The sequence below is a fragment of the Rosa chinensis genome, chromosome 2 (assembly GCF_002994745.2).
Source record: "Rosa chinensis cultivar Old Blush chromosome 2, RchiOBHm-V2, whole genome shotgun sequence".
Taxonomy (NCBI): Eukaryota; Viridiplantae; Streptophyta; class Magnoliopsida; order Rosales; family Rosaceae; genus Rosa; species Rosa chinensis.
Window position 1 is genome coordinate 69,014,250 of NC_037089.1, and position 26,048 is coordinate 69,040,297.

The 26,048-nt window shown below is 38.5% G+C and overlaps 4 protein-coding genes across 4 annotated transcripts; all 4 read left to right on the forward strand.

Moving 5' to 3' along the window:
- Window positions 1-2,164: 2,164 nt before the first annotated feature.
- Window positions 2,165-3,595, forward strand: LOC112184458 (xyloglucan endotransglucosylase/hydrolase 2). Its single transcript, XM_024322721.2, has 3 exons — window positions 2,165-2,507; window positions 2,634-2,827; window positions 2,930-3,595. The coding sequence occupies exons 1-3, from the start codon at window positions 2,229-2,231 to the stop codon at window positions 3,348-3,350; spliced, it is 894 nt and encodes a 297-aa protein (XP_024178489.1). The 5' UTR covers window positions 2,165-2,228; the 3' UTR covers window positions 3,351-3,595.
- Window positions 3,596-10,086: 6,491 nt separating this feature from the next.
- On the forward strand, window positions 10,087-11,612 carry LOC112189543 (xyloglucan endotransglucosylase/hydrolase protein 15). The gene is made up of 3 exons (XM_024328888.2): window positions 10,087-10,372; window positions 10,477-10,670; window positions 11,166-11,612. Exons 1-3 carry the CDS (start codon window positions 10,088-10,090, stop codon window positions 11,563-11,565), a joined length of 879 nt encoding a protein of 292 aa, XP_024184656.1. The 5' UTR covers window position 10,087; the 3' UTR covers window positions 11,566-11,612.
- Window positions 11,613-12,638: 1,026 nt separating this feature from the next.
- LOC112190281 (xyloglucan endotransglucosylase/hydrolase protein 15) lies at window positions 12,639-14,675 on the forward strand. Its single transcript, XM_040513986.1, has 3 exons — window positions 12,639-12,969; window positions 13,083-13,276; window positions 14,001-14,675. The coding sequence occupies exons 1-3, from the start codon at window positions 12,697-12,699 to the stop codon at window positions 14,440-14,442; spliced, it is 909 nt and encodes a 302-aa protein (XP_040369920.1). The 5' UTR covers window positions 12,639-12,696; the 3' UTR covers window positions 14,443-14,675.
- An 8,358-nt stretch (window positions 14,676-23,033) lies between these two features.
- LOC112184857 (xyloglucan endotransglucosylase/hydrolase protein 22) lies at window positions 23,034-25,223 on the forward strand. The gene is made up of 3 exons (XM_024323085.2): window positions 23,034-23,463; window positions 23,588-23,784; window positions 24,598-25,223. The coding sequence occupies exons 1-3, from the start codon at window positions 23,191-23,193 to the stop codon at window positions 25,070-25,072; spliced, it is 945 nt and encodes a 314-aa protein (XP_024178853.1). The 5' UTR covers window positions 23,034-23,190; the 3' UTR covers window positions 25,073-25,223.
- The last annotated feature ends 825 nt before the right edge of the window (window positions 25,224-26,048 follow it).

The following is a 26,048-nucleotide window of genomic DNA, read 5'->3' on the forward strand; positions in this document are numbered from 1 at the left end:
ACTTGTTTTTCTAGTAGTGTATTTGAATGAGGTGGTGAGGAAGCTGCTTAGGAAAATGGAAAATATAGGTGTGAAGGCAAACCGTTTTGGCTTGTGAAGCATTCAAGTAGGTGTTTGAAGCACAACATGGATATGATCTGGACCAAAAGGAAAACGTGCACGCGTATGGAAGATATATACGAACCAGCTGGCTATCTATGTAGACTCTTTCCCTAACCTGTTAACGTGGTATGAAATTCGTTGTAGTGGAATGCGCGCCTTGGTACCTTAAGGACATGGCTAGGTCATGTTATTCAAACTAACCATTTCGTAAGCTAAGCTCTGCACATGATGATCACTATGACATGGATAAATTTCCAATTCATTCGTATGTCCTTGTTTTGCATCACAAATGAGTGATCATATAGAGTTATAGATTGCGGTTATATTCATCAAGGGTTATTATCACAAATGGTACCTGAACTATACATCAATCTTATCGATGGTACCTAAACTTTAATTTTGATCACAACCAGTACCCGAACTTTTCGATTTCATTTTAAATGGTACCTAGAGCCACCTCCGGTCACTATTCTGACTAAAAACGGCATGGGAGGCCATCATAGTGATGATTTTTGATGATTTCGAGGGTTGCAGTCATATATTGTGATGATTTTTTGGTAATAGACTTGCCTTGAACTTGTTTTTTTTATTTTTTGTTTTCTTAGATTTGGCCGGAATAGTGACCGAAGGTGGCCTTAGGTACCATTTAAAATGAAATCAAAAAGTTCAGGTACTGGTTGTGATCAAAATTGAAGTTCAGGTACCATCGATAAAATAGAGGATAAGTTCAAGTACCATTTGTGATAATAACCCATTCATCAACTTTATTTCTTTTCTTAGAGAATTTTAACAATATGAGGAAATTTATTGAAGAGAACAAAATAAATTGCAAGATGAATAATAAATGTGCTTGTGTATCTGTGTCTGGTATCACAATAAATAGTCACGATCGAGAACAAATAATCATGCATGAACAAAGAGGTGTTTTTCACAAACGGTTGATCGAACCTGCTATGGAATGTTTGGAATAAAAAAGAATTTCAATAAAAAAGATGTTGACAAGGTTTGGAATGTTTTGACCTACTATGGTATGTCTTGAGTAGTGGATCATGTTAAAACCACTTTTTATTTAAATTTTCCTGTGCCATAATTTCACCATCAGTAAAAAAAAAAAAAACGATCTATTCCAAGTGACAGCACTAACAATTATTGATTTTTTTTTATTTTTTATGAATTTCTCAATATTCCAACTTTAAAAAAATTTGGGTCAAGATTTGAGTTTTATCAGTTTTAAAATTGCTTTAAAATGTGATTTTTTTTAGGGTTTAGGTGAGAAGATTTTGGTAAAAAACTAAAACATGCGATTTTGGCCAAAAAATCGTGTGTCTTAATCCCCACAATTTTTGGTGAGAAATCAGGCTCTAGGACAATTTTTTTTTTTTTTTTGGGATAAAATTTCATAGTTGGTTCTCACGGATTTAGAAGAGCATACCACATCTTTTGGTGTTCTTAGCCTCACTCGAGGAGGCACCATTAGTCTCACTTGCATAGTCATGGACACGAACACCGTTAACCTCACTAAAACATGCCAACCTTAATATCAACCTTAATTACGTTCTTAAACTAATCTCAATTATATTTTCAGACTTCTGCATGCATACACGTATATAAATATATATACAGTATTAGAGTTGTTAACTATTATAAATGTGAACTTGCTGCCCGGTTCACCTTAGCTAGGTAGGTAGATCCAATTATATGTATGAAAACGTCACATATATACTTGGCCACCAAAACGCGCATACACCAGTTCTTTGATTTTGTCCATATCATATACATGCATGGCTCCAAAGTCCAAACTTCCAACATCACCAACTTGAATAAATAATGTAAGAACCTGAGCAAGAGTCCATTCATTTGATTGAATTGGCACCGCCGCACTCAAAAACAAAGCTTGTTACCTTTCATCATAGCTAGTCTTGTCTAACTTGGCAAACCTGTCACCAGTTTTCAATATCAAACAGTGACAGCTCTATTCTAATTAACGCGGCATACTTGATACTGCTCTTAATATTTAAGCTTGAGCACGGAAACATGTATATAAAGGGCCTCAATTCCCAAATTAGCATCAAACACAACAACAGCTTCATCTTTCTTTCTCTAAACCTACAACTTCTCTCAACATTATGTCTTCCTCTAAGGTCTCAGTGATGCTTTGCCTTTCTGCAGTGTTGTTAAATTCTTTCATGGTCATGGCTGCAGCCGGTAATTTCTATGAAGACTTTGACATCACATTCGGCGAACAACGTGCTAAGATTCTCAACGGAGGACAACTTCTCACACTCGACCTCGACCAGTATTCCGGATCTGGTTTCAAGTCCAAGAATGAGTACTTGTTTGGAAGGATCGACATGCAAATCAAACTTGTTGCTGGCAACTCGGCTGGCACTGTCACTGCATATTATGTAAGTCAGCTAGCACATTGTGCTACTAATATTTCCACTTTAAACACACACACACACACACACACATATACATACATACATATATTTGCATCAATAATAATTTTGGAGACATACATATATGTGCAGTTGTCTTCTCAAGGTCCAACTCATGATGAAATCGACTTCGAGTTTTTGGGGAACTCTTCTGGTGAACCCTACACTCTCCACACCAATGTGTTCAGCCAGGGGAAAGGGAGCAGAGAACAACAATTCCATCTTTGGTTTGATCCTACAAACGCCTTCCACACCTACTCGCTTGTCTGGAACAGCCAACGCATTATGTAAGTAGCTAGTCATCAACAGTACTACTCATTTTTAACCAATTTCTTTATATATCGCATGCTCCTTTCGAAAACTTCCTAATACTTCGTTCATTTCTGCAGATTCTTGGTGGATAATATTCCAATTAGAGTGTTCAACAACTTGGAGTCAGTTGGTGTTCCATTCCCCAAAAACCAACCGATGAGGATTTACTCGAGTCTATGGAATGCTGATGACTGGGCTACACAAGGTGGGCGTGTGAAGACTGATTGGACTCATGCTCCTTTCACTGCCTCTTACAGAAACTTCAAGGCCAATGCTTGCGTCGCTGGCTCATCGTCATCATCATGCGGTGTCTCCACTACTGCTTCAACTAATTCCTTAACTGATGAACAGAGTGCATGGCAGAATCAAGGTCTAGATGCCGCAGGCCGAAACAGGATTCGATGGGTGCAGCAGAAGTTCATGGTCTACAACTACTGTTCTGACCTAAAACGATTTCCCCAAGGTCTTCCGGTAGAATGTACACGATCAAGGTTCTAGTCTTCTAGATGACATACCAGATGCAAGATATGATCAGATGACATATTCCCTTGTTCTCATGTGCAGCTCGCTACCCTTCGTTTTACTGTTACTTCATCTTTCATAAATACTCTTTCATTTTGTTTCAAATATACAGTTTGTAACGTACATCACAATAATCTCCTATGATTTCCTATTCATTTTTTGTATACTGAATTCAATTCAGATTTCATAATCAAGTAAAGTTGAGCTGAAATCTCAATCACCACATTTTATACCAGTCACGATTCCCTAATTCGTTTATATATTAGTAAGAGAAAATGAATAATCCATCAAAACAAAAAACTAAACCCGACTCATCCAGTACTAACAAAGGTTTATGATACAAGGAATAACACTAATATCAGTCATTCACTCATTCTCATTCATCAAACTCCAAGAACATACAGTGATTTCCGAGATCCTTTACTAATTAAACAGTCATGAGAACGAAAGTAGAGAATTTCATTTCCATAACTCTTTAACTCTGTATTATTAAAACCAAGGAGAATGAATTTATGTTGGGGCTCACAAGAAAATTTGGAGAGACATGCATGAACCTTCATTTTCATTCCAGTTGAGGAGTAGGTACTAGGTAGTGACTCTCACTCCTGATTTCCTGAAGGAATCGACTTTTTAGAACAAAACTACCCTCATTTTTTTTTCAACAATAATCTAAAAATACCCTTTATATTTCTTGTAAAACAGTTTCTTTTTACCAAAAACAACCCTCATTGCTTAATAAATGATCTTGTTCTATTTAAGATTTTAAGACACCTTCATGTAAGTGTTGGGTTCTTTTGAACTTTACATTAGGTGGTCCTCAAGATTACCAGCCAAGGTACGTAGATATAGCTCCAACATAAATTTCCCACCGTTCACCATTCACCAAACGCCAAACACTCCTTTTCTTCTGTTAATTTCTTCAAAAGTACGTAGCGCGTACGCTTTTTGTTTTTCTCAATAGCTAAGTTGGTCCAACATGACTGACGATAGACAATGGGAAATAGCTACTTCGCACTACTACAGAAATTGAATCAGACGACACCTTAGAGACGACAGTATGCAATTTTCTGTCGTGTGATTGAAATTTTTTTTAGACGTCGTTTTTATAAGAGTTGTTGCGTGATAAGGACTTAGAAATTAGTTCAGAAGAAATTTAAGATAAAAACTGCTGTGTGACGCTCAAAAAAATTGAGCGGCAAGTTTCCCATTTTGTTAGTCGTGCCATACCCCATATGAAACTCAAAATTTTCTCCAACATGTATTGATCAGACGATGAGAAATAATATAACTGTGATCTGATCAAATAGTTTGACAAAAAGGAGGGAGATTTCCCACCACCATTTTTCTCCAACTCCCCAAATGGGGAAGTCAAGTTAATACGAGACAAATCCAAAATTTAAAACTCATGCATTGAGACCACATTGTTTTTAATTTCTATTGTGTGAGTCCTTGTAGGGCTTGTCCAAATTGATATGGCCGGACTTGAAAACCTACACTTAAAGCAAAAAAACAAAACAAAACAGATCGACCCAAAACCAAAATCCTCACTCCTCACTCTTGATAGCTCCTTACTCTCTCGACCAAAAACTTACAGCCAAAATCAATCTTCTCTCGCGCCTCACCTTAAAACCAAAATCAGTCTCTCTTCCTCAAACCTCCAGAAGCCCACAACCCCAATTTTCTCAATACTCTTTTGGCGAAACTGAAGCACTCTCTTTCCCTCACACTTGTTCACTTCTACCCGCTCGCGGGTCAAGAAAGAAAAAGACCTTCATCTCTACTTGGTCTATGTGGATTGCAGCAATATCCCCGGAGTTTGACAGCTTAACGGCTTGATGCCCTAAATCCAAAACGAGTTGTCCTCCGATGTCCCTTCCAGATCCCCATCACACTCTGCTGAATTCGAAATCCCCAGTTTTCTAGGGTTTCAATTTTCAATCTCACGAAATGTTGAAGCGGAAGGCGTCACAGAAGAAGATGTTCCCCCCCATCATCTCTGGTACGAGCCCTTCAAGGCCATCACCGACCATAATCCAAGCGGTTGTCATCAGGTCTGGGAGCCCAATCTCTAGTCCAAGGTTATAATTTATATATACTGCATATCCTCTCCGTCGATTCGGTCTGGGTCCTTCAATTGATATTCACTCTGTTTGTTTTAGGTTGACCCAAATTTTAAAACAGGCGGAGGAGACCACAGTAGTGATCCATTTGAGGCTACATCATCGAGTAGGTTTTGTTTCTATTTGATTAGATTCATTGGTTAATCGGTTTTAATTGATTTAATTAAGTGAATTCTATTTTCGATGTTTAGGTTTCGTCACAAACTTACAGTCTCAATGCGAATCTCTGCCATCTTCATCTCTATCAGGTGATTTAGGGTTTAGGAATAGAGTTTCTGGTTTTGACTAGTTTATGTTTGGATTTTGTGCTTTGTTGTGATGGTTTGTTCTTGTAATTTTTGGGTGTCATTTGAGCCAGAGCATATTGGCACTCAAATTGCATGTTGCTTGTATTTTGGTCAAGGTTTGCATTTCAATCTTGAAAAGCTTTCAACTTTTGATATAGATTGTTATTAATTAAGTGGTGGAATAAGAAATGTGTTTGAAGTTTTCTATATGTTAATGTGTAGGCACTGATGGCAATGCCTGCTCACGATTTCAACCTTTGTCTCTTCCTAATTCCAGAAATAGTGGTATTGTTCTATTCTATACCGATTTAATTGTTTCCATTGAGTAGTGCACTGGTTGCTTGTAAATCATTAGTGGTGGGATTTCTTCTGCAATTGTGGTGGGATTTCTCTTCTACAATTGATTATGGTGTTTTATTTTCTTCTCTTGGTGAATGATAACTCATTAGTGGGATGTTGATTTGATTAAAATAAGGTATGTTTCTTCGAGTAGTATGTGTGAAGGTTACAGCAATTGGACTTTCAGGCTTTTATTCTGACAACAAAGGTTATCCTCACTTCATTGTTTACTGCATGAATCTTCTTTATTGAGTAAAACTATGGTGGTTCTTGAAGGGGTAACCAGTCTTCTTTACAAAACATAGCAGTTCCGTAACCTGTCTTGCCATTATGGATTACTCATTGTTCCTATTAAAATAGATAAAACACAAATCTACCACTCAATTATTTTGATAGGTTATGATATATGTGTTTTACATGTGTAGGTTCATCGAGATGATTTAATGCTGAATGTGAAACTTCGGCTATTTGTTCTTATTGCAAAGCAACCAGCCTTCCACCAGCTTAGATCAGTTGAGCAACTTGGTTACATAACTGCTCTTTTACAGAGGTTTGACACATTCAAATTACTAATCCAAGTTCATGCCATCTGCTTTTTTTTCTTTCTTTTTTTCTTCTTCTTTTATTTAGCTTTTTGTTTTCTCTTAATGTTGGAATGATTGTGGTATCTGAGGACTGCAGTTTATTATACAATCTGCAGTGAAGGTATATGGCATGCTTTTACATTATGAATTCATTATTTCCTTAATTGATTATTTATACCAAGTATGTCATATTGATCTTAACAGGGTCCAGGACATATTGATTTGAGAGTGGAGGAATTTCTCAAGACTTTTAAGAGTAAGCTTTATGAGATGACAAATTCAAGGTGAGGTCGACAAGAATCTGGTCTTCATTTCTTTATCATATTTGACTAGATAATGTAATTCTTCAAATAATTGCGACTTACGGTTGAGAAAGTCAAACTAGAATTATGATTTATTAAGAAAGAGCGAGTAGTGTGAAACCCCTGTTCCACATTGTCTTCCACACTAAGAAGAGGACAATGTATGTACAGTTCAGTGGCCAAATCTAGACCTTACTTTGTGTTTCGTTCTTTAAGCTGATATTTTATGTTTGTAAGTCTTAAATTTTTCCACGGTAATTAGCTGCTATACTGTTTGTTATGTAGAGCAAATCGTAAGTTTTTACACTATGCTGAGAGACAAAGGCCATCATAAATACTACTGCTTATGATACTTTTTTAATTGGATTGGTGTGTATATTAGTTTCTAGGTTGTAGTTTTGACCTCGAGGGAAACGGTGTGGATTTTTTGGGTATAGCTGTTTGTAGAATTCTCCTTATTGCTAACTTGAATTCACTAGATCTTGATACGGTATTAGAAATCATGAGTGATTCTCTCGCTTAAAAAGCAAGATTCTTCTTCCAAGTCTTGTTACAAATAGGCATTTTTGATCATATATATGAATGGTTTTTCTTGTTGCTAACTTTTGTTGCTAAAATAAAATAGTAGTCAAACTTCAGTTCAACGTAGAAATAGCTGGCTTGCCCTTTTTTCATTGATACTATGTTCAGTATACAATAAGCTCGTATTTGCAGCTTCGAAGATAAGTGGGGAGAAAATTTGGAGACTGCCAATGGAGGAGTTATTGGGAATCAGTGAAATCAGGAGTAGCTGATATGGTCAAAACTGGTGGTCGTCAAGGTGGTGCTATTAGTGCAACTCTCTTCTTGAAACATGTATATGATCTTATTGTTCTATTCTCTTGGTTTCTTTTGTGCTTATTGCTTTATCGACTTAAACAGCAAGAAGTATTTCTGCTTCTCTGTTTGTTTCTACTCTTATATAATTATGTCTACATCTGGACTATGGCATTGACATATACATGGGGTGTATTACCAACAAAGTTGCATAATTCATCATGCTTGTGTTATGGTTTCTGGCTTCCGAATGAAAAAGTCTTGCATATAATAGAAATCTTCAATAGAATTTAACTTAAACTATGGTTTTGCAGTTTGTTGATGAAAAGGTTCAGTGGATACATATTTGACATGGCTAGGCCTGTTTGGAGTGATAAGAACGTGCTGCTACAGGGTTTGCTATTCCTGGTGAAGTGGGTTTTGAAGAACTCTTCCTAGGTGCTGAAGAAGTATTGGTAGGAAGAACACCATTTACATGAGCTTACATAGCATCGGAAGAAGACAAATGTACAAATTTATGAATATTTTGGGAGATACTCCATGTTTGATATCAATTTATTGGATTCATTTTATATATGATGGGATTTGAATTAATTTGATTAGTATATATTTTGTAACGAAGACAACAAGAATAAGTGAAAAGCATTGTGCAGCATGTTATGGCACAACGATAAAATCTCAATGTGTCGTCTCAATCAAAGCATAAAACAATATTCATAACGACCGCCAAATAAAAACTGTCGTCCGAATTCAAAATAGATCATGGATGTTTAAAAAAAAAAAAAGTTGTGTGAATAAAAGTCACACAACAGTTATAAGGAAAAAACAACTTCTTAATCACAATCATACAACGGATGCTCAAGTTACCCGTTGTATGAGTAAACTTCACACAGCAGTTAATGCTGTCGAGAGTTTGTCGACATGGATGCCGAGTTCTTCACACGAAAGTTCTCTAAATGTGTCTTCATCAGACGTCACCGAGATAGACGACAGTCAGCCTCCTTATCATACGACAGTTTTCAGTCAGCCTCCTTATCAGACGACAGTTTTTAGCTGTCGTCTGATTCAATTTCTGTAGTAGTGTCGGGTCTGTGATCGAGGGTTGAAAGGAATTATGGATCTGGTAGATTCATAGGTTCCATTCGAGTCGAGTTACCACGTACTGCTTTAGCTCATGAAGCTTTCTCTGCTTTGGTGAGAGTATTTGGCAAGCAGAGCTGAAAACTAGGGTTCCCGTCACAGTTAAATGAGGATAAAGAAGATCGTACGTCTTGAGTTACAAATCCATGCAGTGTCTCTTGTTAAGTTGTTATTGAACTATGTCTTCCACCAAGTTGAGCACTGTTATATGCCAGTACCTGACGTGCCTTAACATTGTTGGTGTTTGACCAGATGCACAACTACTCCTGTCACACCCTTTATGATAACTTTCTCCGATTCCGACTCGATCATATTGCTTCACTTTGTGCTTTATAGTAGTCCCGGCAAGAAGAAGTAAATCCGATCGAGTACGGTGAAAATTATCGATAATCGTACTCTTGTCGCTAGTTGGACCTGGTGAAACGCTAGCGATGTTAGGCCCATCAGGCTAACACTGTGGGTAACTCTCTGTTGGTGATGCCTTTCCATATTTGATATCTGTTTATTGGGCCGTAGCCTCCCTTTGGGTTTCTTCCATTGGGTTAACCCAACACAATGGATGCACAGAATGATTTGATTACGATTTAAATAAATATAATAAACTAGCTAGGCGTTAGCTAGGTGCAACCTGGGCTTGTGCAAACTAATTTAGGTAGATCAAAAAACCACAGTACCAGTACACACCTTACCACCCAATGCGCATCAGCGCATGCATATACTTCTATTGGTTTCTGCCTTTCTGGCACACATGATTAATTTATCACCAATCAACTTGAATGCTTCACAATAAGCTAAGCTAAAACTCTTGGGTTTCCAATGCTGTTCCCTGAATATTCTATTTTTATCCACCATATATAATCTGAATTGCAAACCTGTCTCCAGCTTTAAACACAAGTTGTGCATTGCAATTAAGCGGGTCTGATCCTTGGGGCGCAATGCCCCAGTACCTCACCCAAATAAAGCTAAGCTAGTTTCTTGATCTGGAAAGCTAAGCTAATTAGCTTGCATAGCCAGGATAGCCTTATCTAGTTTTGCAAACCTGTCTCCAGCTACTCAAGCTAATACACGCATATATAAAGGGTCTCCCGACTAAATGATGGTCAACTTAATTTCACGTACAGTAAAATGTCTTCTTCTAAGGTCTCCATGATGCTTCTAATGCTTTCTCTGGCCTCAAGTAGTTATCTGTTAATGGCTACCTCATCAGCTGGTGATTTCTTCCGAGACATTGATGTTACTTTTGGCGATCAACGTGCTAAGATAATCGATGGAGGACAACTACTCACGCTCAGCCTTGACAAGATTTCTGGGTCTGGCTTCAAGTCTAAGAATGAGTACTTGTTTGGTAGGATCGACATGCAAATAAAGCTCGTGCCTGGTAACGCAGCTGGCACTGTCACCACATACTATGTAACTACTCTCAATCTCTAGCTCTCTTGCGTTAGCTAGTTTTGATTGTGCCACTTAATTTCTTTGCTAAAGTAAGAAACTAGCTAACACATATATACATGCAGTTATCTTCTGAAGGTCTAACTCACGATGAGATTGATTTTGAGTTTCTGGGCAACTCAACTGGAAATCCTTACACTGTCCACACCAATGTGTTCAGTCAGGGCAAAGGGGGAAGAGAGCAACAATTCCATCTTTGGTTTGATCCCACAAAAGCCTTCCACACTTACTCCATTCTTTGGAACACCCACCGCATTATGTAAGTTATCAACACTCATATGCATTAGTCATCGATCAACCTTGAAATGATCATCCTTGTGGTGAAGAATATTTGCCATTCACAGTGGCCATATATATATGAAATACTAAACAACACCCTTGTTATCAGCATCATTACAAGTCTTTGTCCAAATCCTTAATTCGTTCAATTTTTCAAAAAGAAAAAACGAGCCCATGTTCTGGCCAATACTTTGGCTATTCCGATCCGACATCAATCCAAGCTTTTAATCACATCTTTTTCCTCTATCTTAATCGACTATTTGAATCGCATTTGTTTCCCTTTGCATGCATGATGCATGGAAGTGAATCTCACCCTATAGCTCGAGTGTTCTTAGAAATTTGAACTACTAGCCTAATACTTTGAACCACGCACCCCTCAACATGAGGGAAGATTTGTGATTGTTAGATACTTATTTTCCAATATTGATTGTCTAAAGATTATTTTTTATCATTATTAACACTCGCAATTGTACAGATTTTTCGTGGACAACATTCCAATTAGGGTGTTCGACAATTTGGAATCAATTGGGGTTCCATTCCCCAAAAAGCAACCAATGAGGATTTACTCAAGTTTGTGGAATGCTGACGACTGGGCAACACAAGGTGGTCTTGTGAAGACAGACTGGGCACAAGCTCCTTTCACTGCCTCTTACAGGAACTTAAAGGCCAATGCTTGTCTTGCTGGCTCATCATCGTCATCTAGTTGTGTCTCCACTACGGCAGAGGACAAATCATGGCAGAACCAAGCGCTTGATGCTGCAGGTAGAAAGAGGCTTCGATGGGTGCAAAAGAAGTTCATGGTTTACAACTACTGTTCTGATCGTAAACGATTCCCGCAAGGTTTTCCACTGGAATGCAAGCGGTCAAGGTTCTAGATATGTAATGATGATCATGAGATTTCTATACATTTATTGTGAATTCAGGAACCAAACCCAATTTCATCCCAACTCGAGTTGGAATGAAATTGTTATTATATGTTTTTATTTTTCTTTTTTGGAAATAAAGAAACTTTTTTTTTGTCTGGAAAATACTTCAATAAACAGAGCAAAGGTCTCAAACAAAACAAAGCCATCTAACAGTAGATAGGGGAGCAAGGGAGAAAAATTTATTAAAGGGAAAAGTGAACATATAAAGGGGAATATGAGACCAAACCCCTTATGATATACAAAAATAAACCATGAATATGTTACAAGATTAACCAATGTCAAAACAATTTAAGGTAAGCACTGTAAGCGTCCAATTGCTTGCAGGGTACTGCGAACTTGTTTGGCATTGTTTAGATTTCAAATTTTTGTGTTGAGGCTTTGGGAGAGTGCAACAAGATTATCATCGAAAATTGGTTCACCTTCATCAAACCAAGATTCAAAACTGATTTCAAATTGAGCATAGAGCCTATGTCCAAGAGATTCTTCATATATATATGTTCTCAAAACAATAGCTAACAAAAAAATTATCGTTTAATAAGATAAATAAGATCCTCAATTATTTATAAAGAAGAGAAACTTGGCCAGTGCAAGTTTGAAAGAAGCAACCATAATTCCATGCATTTTTTTTTTTTTTTATGAAGCCATAATCCCGTGCATACATAATATAATTTTTTTTTTAATTTTTGTAATTCCATGCACGTGTGCTTATATTTATATTTATATACTACTATATTTATCATTAGTTATTTAGATATGAATTTTGCTTTTGTAATGATATATGTAACCAGCTAGCTCTTATTTTTGCTGGTCAAATCCTTAAAAATGTAACTAGTTTGTCGCTTTGCCACTACTCCAACTTGGAAGTTGGAATTTCAACTTTCACTTGCACAATACTTTCCCAATTTGGATAGCAGATACTTTTTCTTCTCCAACTCTGAAATCTCAGATTTGCGTTTTTAGAAAGCTATATAATCCTCAATATCAAATGCCATTTCTATACTTTTTGCAACACATATCACTTACTTCAAAAGAAAAGACCAATTTAATTTTGCAAACCATATCCCTCAATTTTCAGATCAAATGTCTTCTTGTAATATCATCCTTTCTCTCTCCTTGTTCATAACTTGTGTCATGGTCATTATGGCCTCTGCTAGTAATTTCTATCAGGACTTTCACATTTTATTCGGTGACCAACGTGCTCAAATACTTGACGGAGGACAACTTCTCACCCTCTCCCAGGACCAGACTTCCGGGTCCGGCTTCATTTCTCAGAACCAATACCTATTTGGACGGTTCGACATGCAAATGAAGCTGGCGCCCGGGAACACTGCTGGTACCGTCACCACATTTTATGTAACTCTCAATCCCAATAACTCTTCTCATTATTTACAACAGTGACTCGATTCCTAGTACTATTTTCTTTTCCCTTAACATTTATTGCTAATTTTTAACATGCATATATGCAGTTATCATCTTCAGGGTACCATCATGATGAAATTGACTTGGAGTTTCTTGGAAACACATCCGGGAATCCCTACACTCTCAGTACTAATATCTACACGCAGGGAATAGGGGGTAGAGAACAACAATTCCATCTTTGGTTTGATCCCTCCAAAGACTTCCACACTTACTCCGTTGTTTGGAATGTTCATCGCATTATGTAAGTAATACTTAATTACTTGGAGGTGAGCCGTCAGGACCAAAGTTTCAGATCAAATTTTGTATAGGGATGTGCATGATTGCATGCATCCTATGTGATCCATTACGATATATTAGAGGAACTTTAATCCTCTTATTGTTGTCCAGGCAATCATTTATGAGTTAGTACGTAGCTAGGCCAAGTCGTTAGTCGTCTATATGAGGAGTCCAAGAGTGATTGTTGAATTGCATATCACACGGATTATTGCTTGACATGTGCTTGGTGTCTGAAATTGATATTGGATATTATGGTATATAGAGTTGCTAGAGAATGGGTTTCGAGTTTAACTACTTGCTATTTAGTTTAAGGCGGAGATCAAAACTTGGGACCGTAAACCCTGGGTGAGGAATGGGAAAGAAATTCCTATACTCCAATGCAAACAATTGTTCGCTACACCAATAGATTAGTTTAGTTTGTTTTGCTTTGTGCTTTTGCTGGGTCTTTTTAGGATTCCTTGTAACAAAAAAAATATAAAAAAATAAATAGACAATTGTTCTTTACAGATATACTCCACTAAACCACGTAGTGTATCTATCATTCAATTTTATTAAAGCTTAACACTAAGGAAAAACAGGCTGTTGACAGACGGCAAAGCCACTACTAGTACAGAAATATCAGATATACACATAAGAGCAGAAGTCATTTTAAGTATTCGGTTTGACGTAGGTTCTCATTTGTTCTGCAGAATCTTTGTGGATAACAGTCCCATTAGGGTTTTCAACAACTTGGAACTACTTCATGTTCCGTTTCCTAAAAGCCAACCCATGGCGATTTACGCCAGTTTCTGGGATGGTGATAGCTGGGCTACACAAGGTGGCCGTGTGAAGACTGACTGGTCTCAAGCTCCTTTCACCGCCTCTTATGGAAGATACAACATCAATGCTTGTCTAGGATCACAGCAGCAAGGTTCATCATCATCATCATATCCATACTCATACACAGACTGTGTTTCCACATCTACCAATTCGTCAAATGTCGACAACTCATGGAGGAATCTAGGGCTTAATGCTGCAGGTCGAAACAGGCTTCGATGGGTTCAAACGAAGTTCATGATCTACAACTACTGCACTGACCGTAATAAGTTTCCCGGTGGTCTGCCACGGGAATGCCAGCATTCCAAGTTCTAGAATCCATGTTGAGCATAGCCTCGCGCGCATTTTTGTTTTTTTATTTTCTTTGGTGTTTTTTTTTTTTTTTTTGCTGAAGTCAAATTAAGGTTAAGAGAGGCAAAGAGCCACCTTAACCTTTGAGGTTATATTGAAGAAGAAGGGAAAATACAAGAGGATCGGGGGACCACAAAACCAAAACCTCCCATACAAAACAGGAATAAGCTATAGAAAAAAACAACTAACGAAAAAGAAAATTCGGCATTCCCAAATGGTCATTCTGAAAATGTCTCTCTCTGCAACCTCACTGTGCGCTGTCAACTTGTTGATGTTATAATTTGGTTCGACAAATACTTTTGACTTTTTAATCCATTCCACGTAGGATGCGTTGAAATGTCAAATAGTCCACGTAGGATTCTAACATTTCAACGCACTTAAACCTTTCATCTAGAAAGAAAAGGAATCCTTATACATAAATAACCATGACTAATGAGATGCCTAACCATTGTATGCCAAGTCTTTAACCTTGGACCTCCACCTCTTAGGTCTTGGACAGTCACCATGTTATTGACTTGTCGTCTTGGACAGCAAGGTCAAAGCATATCGTGACCTGGCTATTAGAATAGCATAGTCTAAAGGAATCAAGAGCCTCAAACCCCAAGGCCAAAGAATTCGACTCCCAAGGCTTAGAAGCCTTGACCTCTAAGGATCGTGACCACAACTTCCAAGCCCAAAGCCTTGAGGCTCATACCTGGACACAATCAAGGACCACTTCTCACCAACTTTTCCATGTGTCAAGCTCCGACACCGAGTATGGCTCTCTTGTCATGTCAATAGTAATTTGAGGACAGAGGGTGGTTTACGTGGCAACACCTATCACTAACTCTGTCAAACCCATCCTGGAGTGTCAGTAAGGAGAGAGTGGGGGCTGACACCCCGATTTTATGTGATTGAGTCCATGCCTTTCCCTTTCCACCTCAACCCTCTTCTCCTATAAATACCCAACCTTCACAAGGCTGAAGGGGACTTCATCTCTCTCTTTTCTCCCAACACTATGCTAAAATATCTATGCTATTAAGATCTTCCAACTAGAGGCTGAAGCTGAGGCTGTGGATGCCCAACAAAGGGCTTGGAGGCCCAACATCAGGTGAAGGAAGTTCGAGGCGAGGCTATCAGTTTCACTCCACCAAGGAGCATGGACGCCCAACACCAGGTAAAGGAAGTCTGAGGCGAGGCTACTAGTTTCACCCAACCAAGGAGCATGGAGGCCCAACACCAGGTGAGGGAAGTCTGAGGCAAGGCTACCAGTTTCACCCAACCAAAAAGCGTGGAGGCCCAACATCAAGTGAAGGAAGTCCGAGGCGAGACTGTCAGTTTCACCTAACTAAGGAGCATGGACGCCCAACACCAGGTGAAGGAAGTCTGAGGCGAGGCTACCAGTTTCACCCAACCAAGGAGCCTAGAAGCCCATCATCAGGTGAAGAAAGCCCAAGGCGAGGCTATCAGTTTCACCTAACCAAGGAGCGTGGAGGCCCAACATAAGGTGAAGGAATCCCGTGACGTCAGGTGAAGGGAGTCCGAGACTAAACTATCAGCTTCACCCAACAAGAGAGCTGTTATGATGAACCTCCTCCAACTTTAAGTGGTGGACGTCCAACGTCATGAAGAAGACGATATAAGCCCGAGCCAGACTATCAGTTTCATCTGACAATAGGGCTAGACGCCCAACGCCAGGTGAAGGAAACCCGATGCCAGACTACTAAATTTACCCAACAAGGGAGCTGGACGCCCAACATCAAGTGGGGGAAGCCCAAGGCGAGTTTATTAGTTTCATTCTACAAGGGAGTAGACAACAAACGGTCATACTTCCATCTATTCTCAAGAAGGAATGATCAAGGCCTTCCCACCTCACTCAAGAAGAAAAGAGCGGTGTCCAAGGCTAAGTTTCCAATCTTACACAAAGAGCTCGAAGGAAGAGGATCATCGAGGTCTTACTTCAATAGTTCAGTTACAAGAGGTGGACGACCAAGACTAGGCACAGGACCGGCCACTAGGGCATACTTTCAGTCACAAGTAGACGATCAAGGCTACTCACGTAGTCAAACTAATCGAAGGAAAAGATAGGCTCACTTGAAGAAAACAACCCTACCACTTTACACTTGGATTTCAATGGAACTTTCGTTGACTCGTTGATGCCGAAATTGGCACCAACACAACTAAAAGATTTAGAAACCATAAACTTATATCAAACCAAATATCAGAATACGTATATGTAATATTCAATCTATATACCTAATCACTGCAAAAATCAGAGAAAGGAAGATAGAGATCATCACCAAAGTATCATCATCAAACTTAAGGTAAAAGGCTGTATAAGGTAAATCATCACCAAAGGAAGAGGTTGGCATAGAAACTGAAAAGCATTCTTTGCCGTGAGCTCCCCTGATGCAACAGAAGACCAAATTACCTTATCCTCCACCGAAGGATCTATAGCTAAAGGGACTTTTATTTTCTTTGGTGTTAAAAGTGGCTTATTTAGGGTGAGAGATATTCCTTTTTTTTTGTGCAAAATTAACCTTTGCAAATAAATTTATCTTCTCTTCAGAGATTTGTATCATAAAGTGCATTCTCTATTTGGATATTTTACCAATTAACTTCTCCTCAGTGGCTTAAGTAATAAAGACAAGTACACAAATTTCTCTAACAATATCAAGGCATTTTAAACTTCGAATTTGAATTTATTGAGATTTCAAATATGATTCATTATGTTTAAATTAGGGCAAAATACTGTTTAGTCCCTGAAGTATGTCTTCGTTCTCGTTTCAATCTTTGCCTTTCTAATTTAATCTCAAAAGTCCCTGAACTCAAAATTTATAGTCCAACTCGTCCATTCCCTCGATTTCATCCAGTTGCTAGCTGAAGTGTCAGTTATCTGCATGTAAAGTGATGAGAATTCCCCTGCTCTTCGTTCTTTCTCTTTACACCGAGCTCTCCACCACCACTACCAAGCTCTTCTTCAACTTCAATTTCTGCGACGACCGCGACGATGTCATCTGCCGCTATGAAAACAGGCACACTCACTCTCACAACCTCATGCCGGAGCTTTCTTCTTCTCTTACTCCCCCTGATTTCCACCAACATCATCGCCGGTGTCACTCTCAACAATGCCTTCTTGAGCGTCAAGTACAAATACGCCAGCCGCGACCCCACTCTCAGCGCCCTAAAAGCTCACGACACCAAATGCACTATTCGATTTCTCGCTGGCGTGGATCTCCTTCTTGGTGGCTCCGGCCTCCCTGACGCCGTCGGGGGCATCAAAATTCAACTTCTTGTCATGCTCTACAAGCCTGTGTAATTAGATTTGGAATTAGATCATGTTTTGATGATTTTCGTTTCTGGGTTGCTTCGGCCATTTCGGGACATTTTCCGACATCTACGGTGGCTATTAGGCTTGCTTGATATATGAAAGACGATCTGCTCTCCATACTCTACAAGTTGGTGTAAGTGATTTTCGAGTTCGATCAAGTTTTGGAAAAGTTGCGATTTTGGGCTGGTTTCGGCTTTGCAGTGTTGTTTGTGACCTTGAGTTGGAGTTAATTTTGGATATTTATGGAAATTGGCCGAGTTGAGGAATTTGGGTTTGCCGTGTTCTTCGTCGAACGTGAACCTGCAAATTGGGTTCTGATCTTGATCTCATTTGATCACGAGGTAAGCTAGATTCTATTTGAAAGTTCTGGGATTTGCCTTGTATAGTTAGCTTATAGGATTTGCCTTGTATAGTTAGCTTTTGGGATTTTCTCCCATCCTCCTCTCCTCTATGAACCCAATACCCTGAAAGTTGCATGTTGAAGAAATTCACGGTAATGGGAGACGGTGGTGGTGACAACTTGGAGAAGAGATGAGTCGTTTGTGGTGATTTGGGTTCGCCTGAAGTGCTAGAAGAGAGAGAAGTCAAAACACCCTAAAAGGTTGGGTGTCCAAAGCAATTCTGGGTATTGCTTCGTCGGCGCGTGAGTCATTTTCCGGCGGCTCCGGACAATGTGGGAGCTGGGTTTAAGTAGCCAGAGACTGGTGGACACTGTGGTGGTGGAGGTAAGGCACGGTGGTGCCGAGATATTCACTGGTGGAGGAGAGAGAGAAATCTAGATCTACTTTCTCTCTCCTCGAGTTCTCTCAGGAGACTACCATTTCGGAGGAAATTTTGGAAGAAACCGAAGCAGGGGCATTTTCGTCACTTTACAAATCAGTGTCTTACGTGGCGCTAAGCTGGCAAGTACAAAACTGACACGTTAGCTAGCAACCGGATGAAATCGAGGGAATGGACCAATTGGACTATAAATTTTGAGTTCAGGGACTTTTGAGATTTAATTAGAAAGGCAGGGACTGAAACGAGGACGAAGGCATACTTCAGGGACTAAACAGTATTTTTCCCTTTAAATTATCTATGTTTCATAATAACATCATAACATGTTGTGCGCTCTGATAGGACAAAGAAACATATATCTCCCTCAAATTGAAATAGTGATGCACCGTATCACATATACTATAAGGTTTTTTTTCTAAGAAGCACTGATACTGGTATGAGTATCCGGATACGGTATGGTCGGATCCGTGGATACGGCAAATCTTAAATGTAATTGAATCCGGGTACGCGCAGGATACGTGAATTATATATATATATATATATATATATATATGTATAATTAGAAAAAAAAATTATGAAACATAAACAAAGTACTAGTTTATCACAATCAAACATTATCAATCCAAAGGTTCAAACAAAAGGTTTACACAACTTAATTCAACTATCATCGTAAATGTTGCAATCTCGTTTACTTAAATGTTATGGCATTTAGAGGCAGCAAGTAATATGTTTTTTTGGGTGAGGTTTTACTGACCATTGCAACTATCATTTTGTACTTACCCTCTTCCTAAACATGTTAGTGATGTTACGGAATGAGTGGCAAGTGGCAACAACTCAACAACTAATGAATGTTTCTCATACATATTTCACAATCCACAAAACACTTCTTTAAGTATCATTTAAAGTTGCCGACAACATTATCTACAATTAAACAGAACAATCAAGCTATAAAACAATCAAACCATAAAACCCATATCCTTATCCTTTTATCATCAAACCCATAAAACCATCAGACCCTTCTAGTCGAAAAAAAAAAAGAAACAGAAAGATTAACCGATAACTCCATAAGACTGTTACTAATCAGTACAACAATTGAAAGCATCAGAAACCATCAGACCCTAGATCAGTACAACGATTGAAAGCATCACACCCAAACGAATCGAAGAACTTCTACCATTCAAAGAAGCAATCAAGTTCATATGGGTAAGAAGCAACTAAGAACTAAGAACTAAGGAGAAGCCTGATTGATGTTAGCTGCAACTTGAGGAGAAGAGGAGAAGAGAAGAGCGAGTGAACGACCAACTGATCGAAGCGGCGCTGAGAGTAGGTCTCGATCTGTAGTGTTTTGTGTTTTTGTTTTTTTGTTTTTAATGGTAAAAAGTCTAGATTACCCCTGCATATCCAGTTTATTTACCTATATACGTATCTGCATAGGATACGCACGTATCCAGGCCGTACCCAAATCCGGATCCGCTTATCCGTGCGTATCTGAGCATATCCGCTCGTATCGTACCCGTATCGATACAGATACGAAGCCATTTTTCCGTATCCGTGCATCATAGTTTTTTTTAAACGACTTGCTTTTTCTTCTTTCCTTAGTCCTTACTAACCAAAATCAAAACTTTCACATGCATGTTATCAGAAAATGAGTCGGGAGATCGAATATGAAAAGCATTCATTGAACATGGAGGCATAATTATGTCATGATTTTGAATACTAGTCTGAAGTCTAAACTAATAAATCACCTACTGGTTCATTTATGCATGGAGATATTGTTGCCTCTGAAAATCACCTCTGCCTATACAGCCGAGGGATCAAGGAACAAATGTCCTTCTCAATGAATAGAATGCGGAGCGTGCCAGCACACGACCAGAAGGCCAAGTGTGCAATTGTAGGTGTAGTGGATGTAGATCTGACTTACCAAGCAATTGTTAGCTGAGGAATGAACTTATTCTCGGCTATGGTTCGATGCCTCTAGATTAAGGACTTAGTGGCTGAAGGTCGGGTAAGTTAGGTGTGGTCGTGAGAGTGAGTAAATATGAATTGTCTGGTCACAAGGCTTAGGTCAATTGGATCCAAATAAGTAACAATAAAAGTGAATTCTTAAGAATGAAATCTTCAAGATTAATAGCTACTATGCGACTACGAACAGTAAATAGCATGATCAAACAAGTAAAGCATAAAGACAATAAGGAGCAAATAAAAGACAACAACGAAACTGAAAACTGGAGTGGCTGAAAATTATTAACTATTGTTTGAAAGAAAACAAAGAGAACAATTCAAAATCGATACTAGGCTACAAGGAAACTAAAGCAACTGAAATTGTAACTAGCAGAGCAAACTAATTAAGTAACAAGCGGAAATTCTACCTAAGCAAAAGGTAAGACGAAAACAAGAAAAGCTTGATGGCTTGAGTTTCTGGAGTTGTGTGTGTGATGTCTTCTGTCGATGCTTCTATTTATATTGGCTGCTTTGCGACTTGATGTGATCTCTTGACTCTTTGAAGTTGAGTGGAATTCAGCTTCCTCTTGGCTCAGTGACTCTATCTTAATTCGGCTTCAATACTTATCGTCGGCTAACTTGACGCTGGACTCTATCTGGATCGGCTCTAATGGTCGTCATCAACGGCTGTAATTAATCTTGAAGTAGGCTATCTTGGATTGAACTCTCCTTATTGGCTGACATGAACTTCAAGTCGACTGAAATACTACTTGATCAAATTTCATCTTTATCGCTTATCGGCCTCTCTGACAATCGGCCATTATCTTTCTAAGTTGAGTTCAGGTTGGAAACCAATTAGAGTATTGGCCAATGGGCTTTTACATAATAAACCAATGACTACGGGCCGGTCGATAACCAAAGGCCTAGCTTCGTCTGACTCATCTTGGACCAACTGAAGTGTCCACTTATTCACCGGCCACCATTTCTAGTTGCCGGCCCAAATTACTTGTAGAGCGGCTCATTGTAATTAGAAATCACTCAATAACTATATGCACATTAGCTGTGTCCGATTGGCCATGCAAATGTGGGTACAAACAGATATTTGGATACTTATATTCAAAGCTATGCTCAATCCTTACTCCCTGATATTACTAGCCAGCTCACCAATTCACCATATATAGTCGATACTGGAGTTGGATTTGAATAGGCGTGTTCAAGCTAAACTTCATGGCAGGCTCTTCCTGAGGTTGGCTGTAAGGATGTATCGACGCTCTTATAGTAGGTTGTTTGTTTGTAGGTTGCAGTTGAGCCCCTATCGGTTCATGGTGTCTGTAATCGCTGGTTTTATTTTAGGAGTATGAGTGAGTCTTCTTCTCTAATGGAGTAGTTGGGATAAAATGTTGTTGTATTTTCTTAAATTAATAAATTGTCTATTAAAAAAATAAAAATCTTCCTAGCTGGCAGTCTGGCACCCTTGTTTATATAGATTGAGGTGGGGGTGATATACCAATTAAACTTAAACTTATCATCTAAACATGTTGGCCGGCCTTTCTTGAAACACAAGGCACACCTTTTACCCTCATAAGAAAATTTCATGTGGAGAAATTATTTCGATCTTAGCATACAATTGAAAAGTAGTGGTCATCCTACAGGCTACAGACATGAATATATATATATATATATATATATATATATTTTTTTTAGTGGTACTGGTAGCAAATAGCATTGTATAAGAGGGTGACACGTCATCCTAAGCCAATCCAACCGCTAAAATTAAATTTTTGCAAGAGTCCAGCATTCACATGTAAGCACCAAATTAGTACGTACCCCTCTCCTCCCCTCTTCTTTCAAAAACACAGCCATGGGCCATGGCTGAAAGCTCATATTTAAAATCCAACTAAGAGTTGTATAATCACACAACCCAGATGAAATTAAACAAAACGTACCCACATGAAGTTATTTAAGTATTTATTAGAAGTGGAATACATAAAGAGAAAATCGGTGATAGATAAGCTTAAATATTGAGGCTCTTGCAGCTCTTTCTGAAGGCCAAGTTAGCTTAATAAGTACCCCTTCTTCTCTATAATTTTTGTCTTATTCTTCATATGCTTAATTGTTATACTTCTTTCTTAATTATCAAAGATGGGCTATTCCAGTATCCCCAGTAATCCGGTATGAATTGAAATTAATTAGTAAGGAAATCGATCGTTGTTTCAATTGGTTGTTAGTCGTTACCATCGTTGTTTCAAGGTGCATTTTAAATTTTTACAAATAATTCATCTTTAGCCATTAGATCGACTGAGTGAAGCTGACCTGTCAGTGTATGAACCAAATTATAGCAGATCTAGCAATCAAAATCATAGCAGAGAATCCGTGTCCATGCAGGATCCGTAAAAGTATAGCTGCTTTGTCGCTTCGCCACAACTCGAAATTGCCCAAAAAAAAAAAAAAACACAAATAGCGCTTTCAAATTAAACCTCAAAATCACGACATTTAAGCCTAGAAAATGTTCCAAAACTAGGATACCATCTATAAAGTCTGAAAGATCATGAGAGCTTCTGCAATTTGAAATTTTAGATTAATTATTGTTTTGTTTCTACAAACCATTCCATTGAAAACCACTTATACTTTGCAAAAGATACATTCTTCAAAACAGAATACAATTTAGTATATAGAAAATCACAATGTCTTCTTGTAAGCTCTCAATAACGGTGCTTTTTCTCACGTTGTTCATGATGGCCGGCATAGCTGCCTCAGCTAATTTCTGGGAAGACTTTGAACAAACATACGGCGACCAGCGTCTTCAATTACTTGATGGAGGGAAACATTTCACGCTCAGCCAGGACGCGAATTCTGGGGCGGGATTCAAATCCAAGAACGAATACCTATTTGGACGTTTCGACATGGATATGAAGCTCGCGCCTGGGAACTCAGCTGGTACTGTCACCACATTTTATGTAATTACTCTCAATCCCTAGCTCTTCCATCAAAATGATTGATTATGTCTTGCACTTTAATTTTTCTTTTATATATTAACATGCTAATTATTTGTGACACATGTACCTACATGCATGCATGCAGTTATCTTCTCCTCAAGGGCACGAACACGATGAGATAGACATAGAGTTTTTGGGCAACTCTTCTGGGAGTCCGTACACTCTCCATACCAATGTGTTCAGTAAGGGTAAAGGAAATAAAGAACAACAATTTCATCTTTGGTTTGATCCCACACAAGATTTTCACAACTATACAATTATCTGGAACCCCCATCGTATTATGTAAGTACCACTTACTTAGATCGATGGATCATTCTTTCTGTTCACATTTCTACCTGGTCCTTTTATATATTGAAAAGGAATTTGAATCCTTTCCATTGTTTTGGCAATCACCAGTTAGCTTTCAATTAATCAAAGTCGTCTATTAGGAATTCGATCAACATGTTCATCTATTTTTCATTTTCATGTTAATTTGTACAGAACATTATAGGCCAACATAGGGATGATCCACATCTAGGGTTTACTTAAAGGGATTCTGAACTTTACCATCAGTATGTCACAATTTTTGGTTTTTAACCAGTTGAAAATGGTACTATATGTTTTATTGTTCGATCTATTGAAGTTTCTAATCAATCAAAACTAGTAAATATGTGTCCAATACCATTTGGTCTAATGGCATTGTCTCTCATTCGTAAATAGTCGGTTGTGAGTTCAATTCACGAAAGACTAGTTGTAATAAATATGTGCAAATTAAGCTACTAGTAAAGAATAAATTTCAGTCTATTAGAATATATGTATAACGACTCACATTTTCATTACATATTTTATCTCGAGTGAGAGATAATATATGTTATATTAATAGCCGATGGATTTAGGATTAATAACTTGATTACATTTAATGATTTCCTCTCGAAACAAAAACAAACCAATAAAAGGGCATAAAAAAGATAATACTATTAATTAGTTTGAGGCTGAAATAACATTTAAATGTATTTTGTGAATGAAGGAAGACCAAATCAAGTCACTTTGTCAGATTAAACATTAACGATAATTTTTTAACTGACAAGCATATATATCTATATCTGAGTGTTTCAGATGGATGGTGGATAACAGTCCCATCAGGATTTTCAACAACGTCGAAGCATCAATTGATGTTCCATATCCTCATAGCAAACCGATGAGGATTTACTGCAGCTTCTGGAATGCCGATGACTGGGCTACACAAGGTGGAAAAGTAAAGGCCGACTGGTCTCAAGGTTCTAAAACAGTCTCTTACAAAGACCACAAGATCAATGCTTGTCTTCCTTGGGATCAGGGCTGTGCTTCGAACACAGCCGGCAATTCATGGCAGAATATTGATCTTGGTCGTTTAGGTCATGATAGGCTTCGATGGGTACAAGAGAAGTACAGGATCAGCAACTACTGTGACCCCAGTAAATCTCCCCAAGGTGTCCCCCCACGCGAGTGTATGCACTCCGAGTTTCAGAGCCCCCCAAATCCCAACCCTGCAACTCCCCGCGCTCCCTACATTCCCGACCTTAAAAATCCCGGCAACAAACCCAAATACTAGTAAATGGTCTTGTTCACCTGGATATATATAATTTTACATTCCATGTTGATCACCTGGATCTCATTTTTAAGACGAATTATATCATTGTATTCTATGTGTAAATGAAATTTACAAAATAAACTAAAATAAATTTAAAACGCTTTATTTGTCATTGTATCATGTCAATTCCTACTTTTATTTCAATTCTTCCATGCCAAGAACTCTTTTTTATTTTTTTCGTTTTTTTTAGAAGAAGAGAAAACTTATTCCATGCCAAGAACTCATTGTTGATAGAGCAAGATTTTCAAAATGGTATCCAATTGACAAAACTCAAAAATACAACCCGTTGTCTTCTCTCTTTTTCTTGATTTTTTTTTCTATTATTTACTTACATTTAGTTTGAAGTTGTACGAGCTAGTTTGAGATTGCTGTGACTTTTAATAAAGGGGCCGTGACCACTTACCCAATTTCAGCATAAATATTGCCCACTTACTCCACTAAGAGTTTTTTTAACTCATTTACCCAAATCTAACATCTTTTGACAATTGTGCCCCTATTATTAAATTAAAACACATCCATCTCCTATCAGTCTCTCTCTCCTTCCCAAACTCTCTCTCTCTCCCCCCGATCTCCACCTCCACTCTCTCTCTCTCTGTCTCCTCCCCATGATCTCCACCTCCGGTCTGTCTCTCTCTCTCTGATCGCCGCGCCGGAGATGCAGTCCAAACCTGAAGACGACGATGAATCTCCAGTCGGCGATCCAACGTTCTCGTCGTCGTTCGAATGATCGGCGATCCAGCCACTCCAACGTCCTCGTCGCCGTTCGATTGATCGGCGATCCCGACCATCGCCACTCCTTGTCACTCCTTGCCTCTGCTTTCTTCATCTTCCCGACCACTTTGCCTTCCAAATCTTCAGCTTCTTCGTACCAAACTCCAATGTTGGTGGCTTCGGAAGATTCTCAAAGGCATTATAGATTCTCAACGGCAGCTTCGGA

Bases quoted from the DNA above. Each gene is read 5' to 3' on its own strand.
- LOC112190281 (XM_040513986.1), top strand. From the start codon at position 12,697: ATGTCTTCTTGTAATATCATCCTTTCTCTCTCCTTGTTCATAACTTGT. The intron at 12,970-13,082 runs GTAACTCTCAAT...GCATATATGCAG, and splicing joins GTACCGTCACCACATTTTAT to TTATCATCTTCAGGGTACCA. The intron at 13,277-14,000 runs GTAAGTAATACT...TTTGTTCTGCAG, and splicing joins TGGAATGTTCATCGCATTAT to AATCTTTGTGGATAACAGTC.
- LOC112189543 (XM_024328888.2), top strand. From the start codon at position 10,088: ATGTCTTCTTCTAAGGTCTCCATGATGCTTCTAATGCTTTCTCTGGCC. The intron at 10,373-10,476 runs GTAACTACTCTC...ATATACATGCAG, and splicing joins GCACTGTCACCACATACTAT to TTATCTTCTGAAGGTCTAAC. The intron at 10,671-11,165 runs GTAAGTTATCAA...GCAATTGTACAG, and splicing joins TGGAACACCCACCGCATTAT to ATTTTTCGTGGACAACATTC.
- LOC112184458 (XM_024322721.2), top strand. From the start codon at position 2,229: ATGTCTTCCTCTAAGGTCTCAGTGATGCTTTGCCTTTCTGCAGTGTTG. The intron at 2,508-2,633 runs GTAAGTCAGCTA...ATATATGTGCAG, and splicing joins GCACTGTCACTGCATATTAT to TTGTCTTCTCAAGGTCCAAC. The intron at 2,828-2,929 runs GTAAGTAGCTAG...TCATTTCTGCAG, and splicing joins TGGAACAGCCAACGCATTAT to ATTCTTGGTGGATAATATTC.
- LOC112184857 (XM_024323085.2), top strand. From the start codon at position 23,191: ATGTCTTCTTGTAAGCTCTCAATAACGGTGCTTTTTCTCACGTTGTTC. The intron at 23,464-23,587 runs GTAATTACTCTC...GCATGCATGCAG, and splicing joins GTACTGTCACCACATTTTAT to TTATCTTCTCCTCAAGGGCA. The intron at 23,785-24,597 runs GTAAGTACCACT...TGAGTGTTTCAG, and splicing joins TGGAACCCCCATCGTATTAT to ATGGATGGTGGATAACAGTC.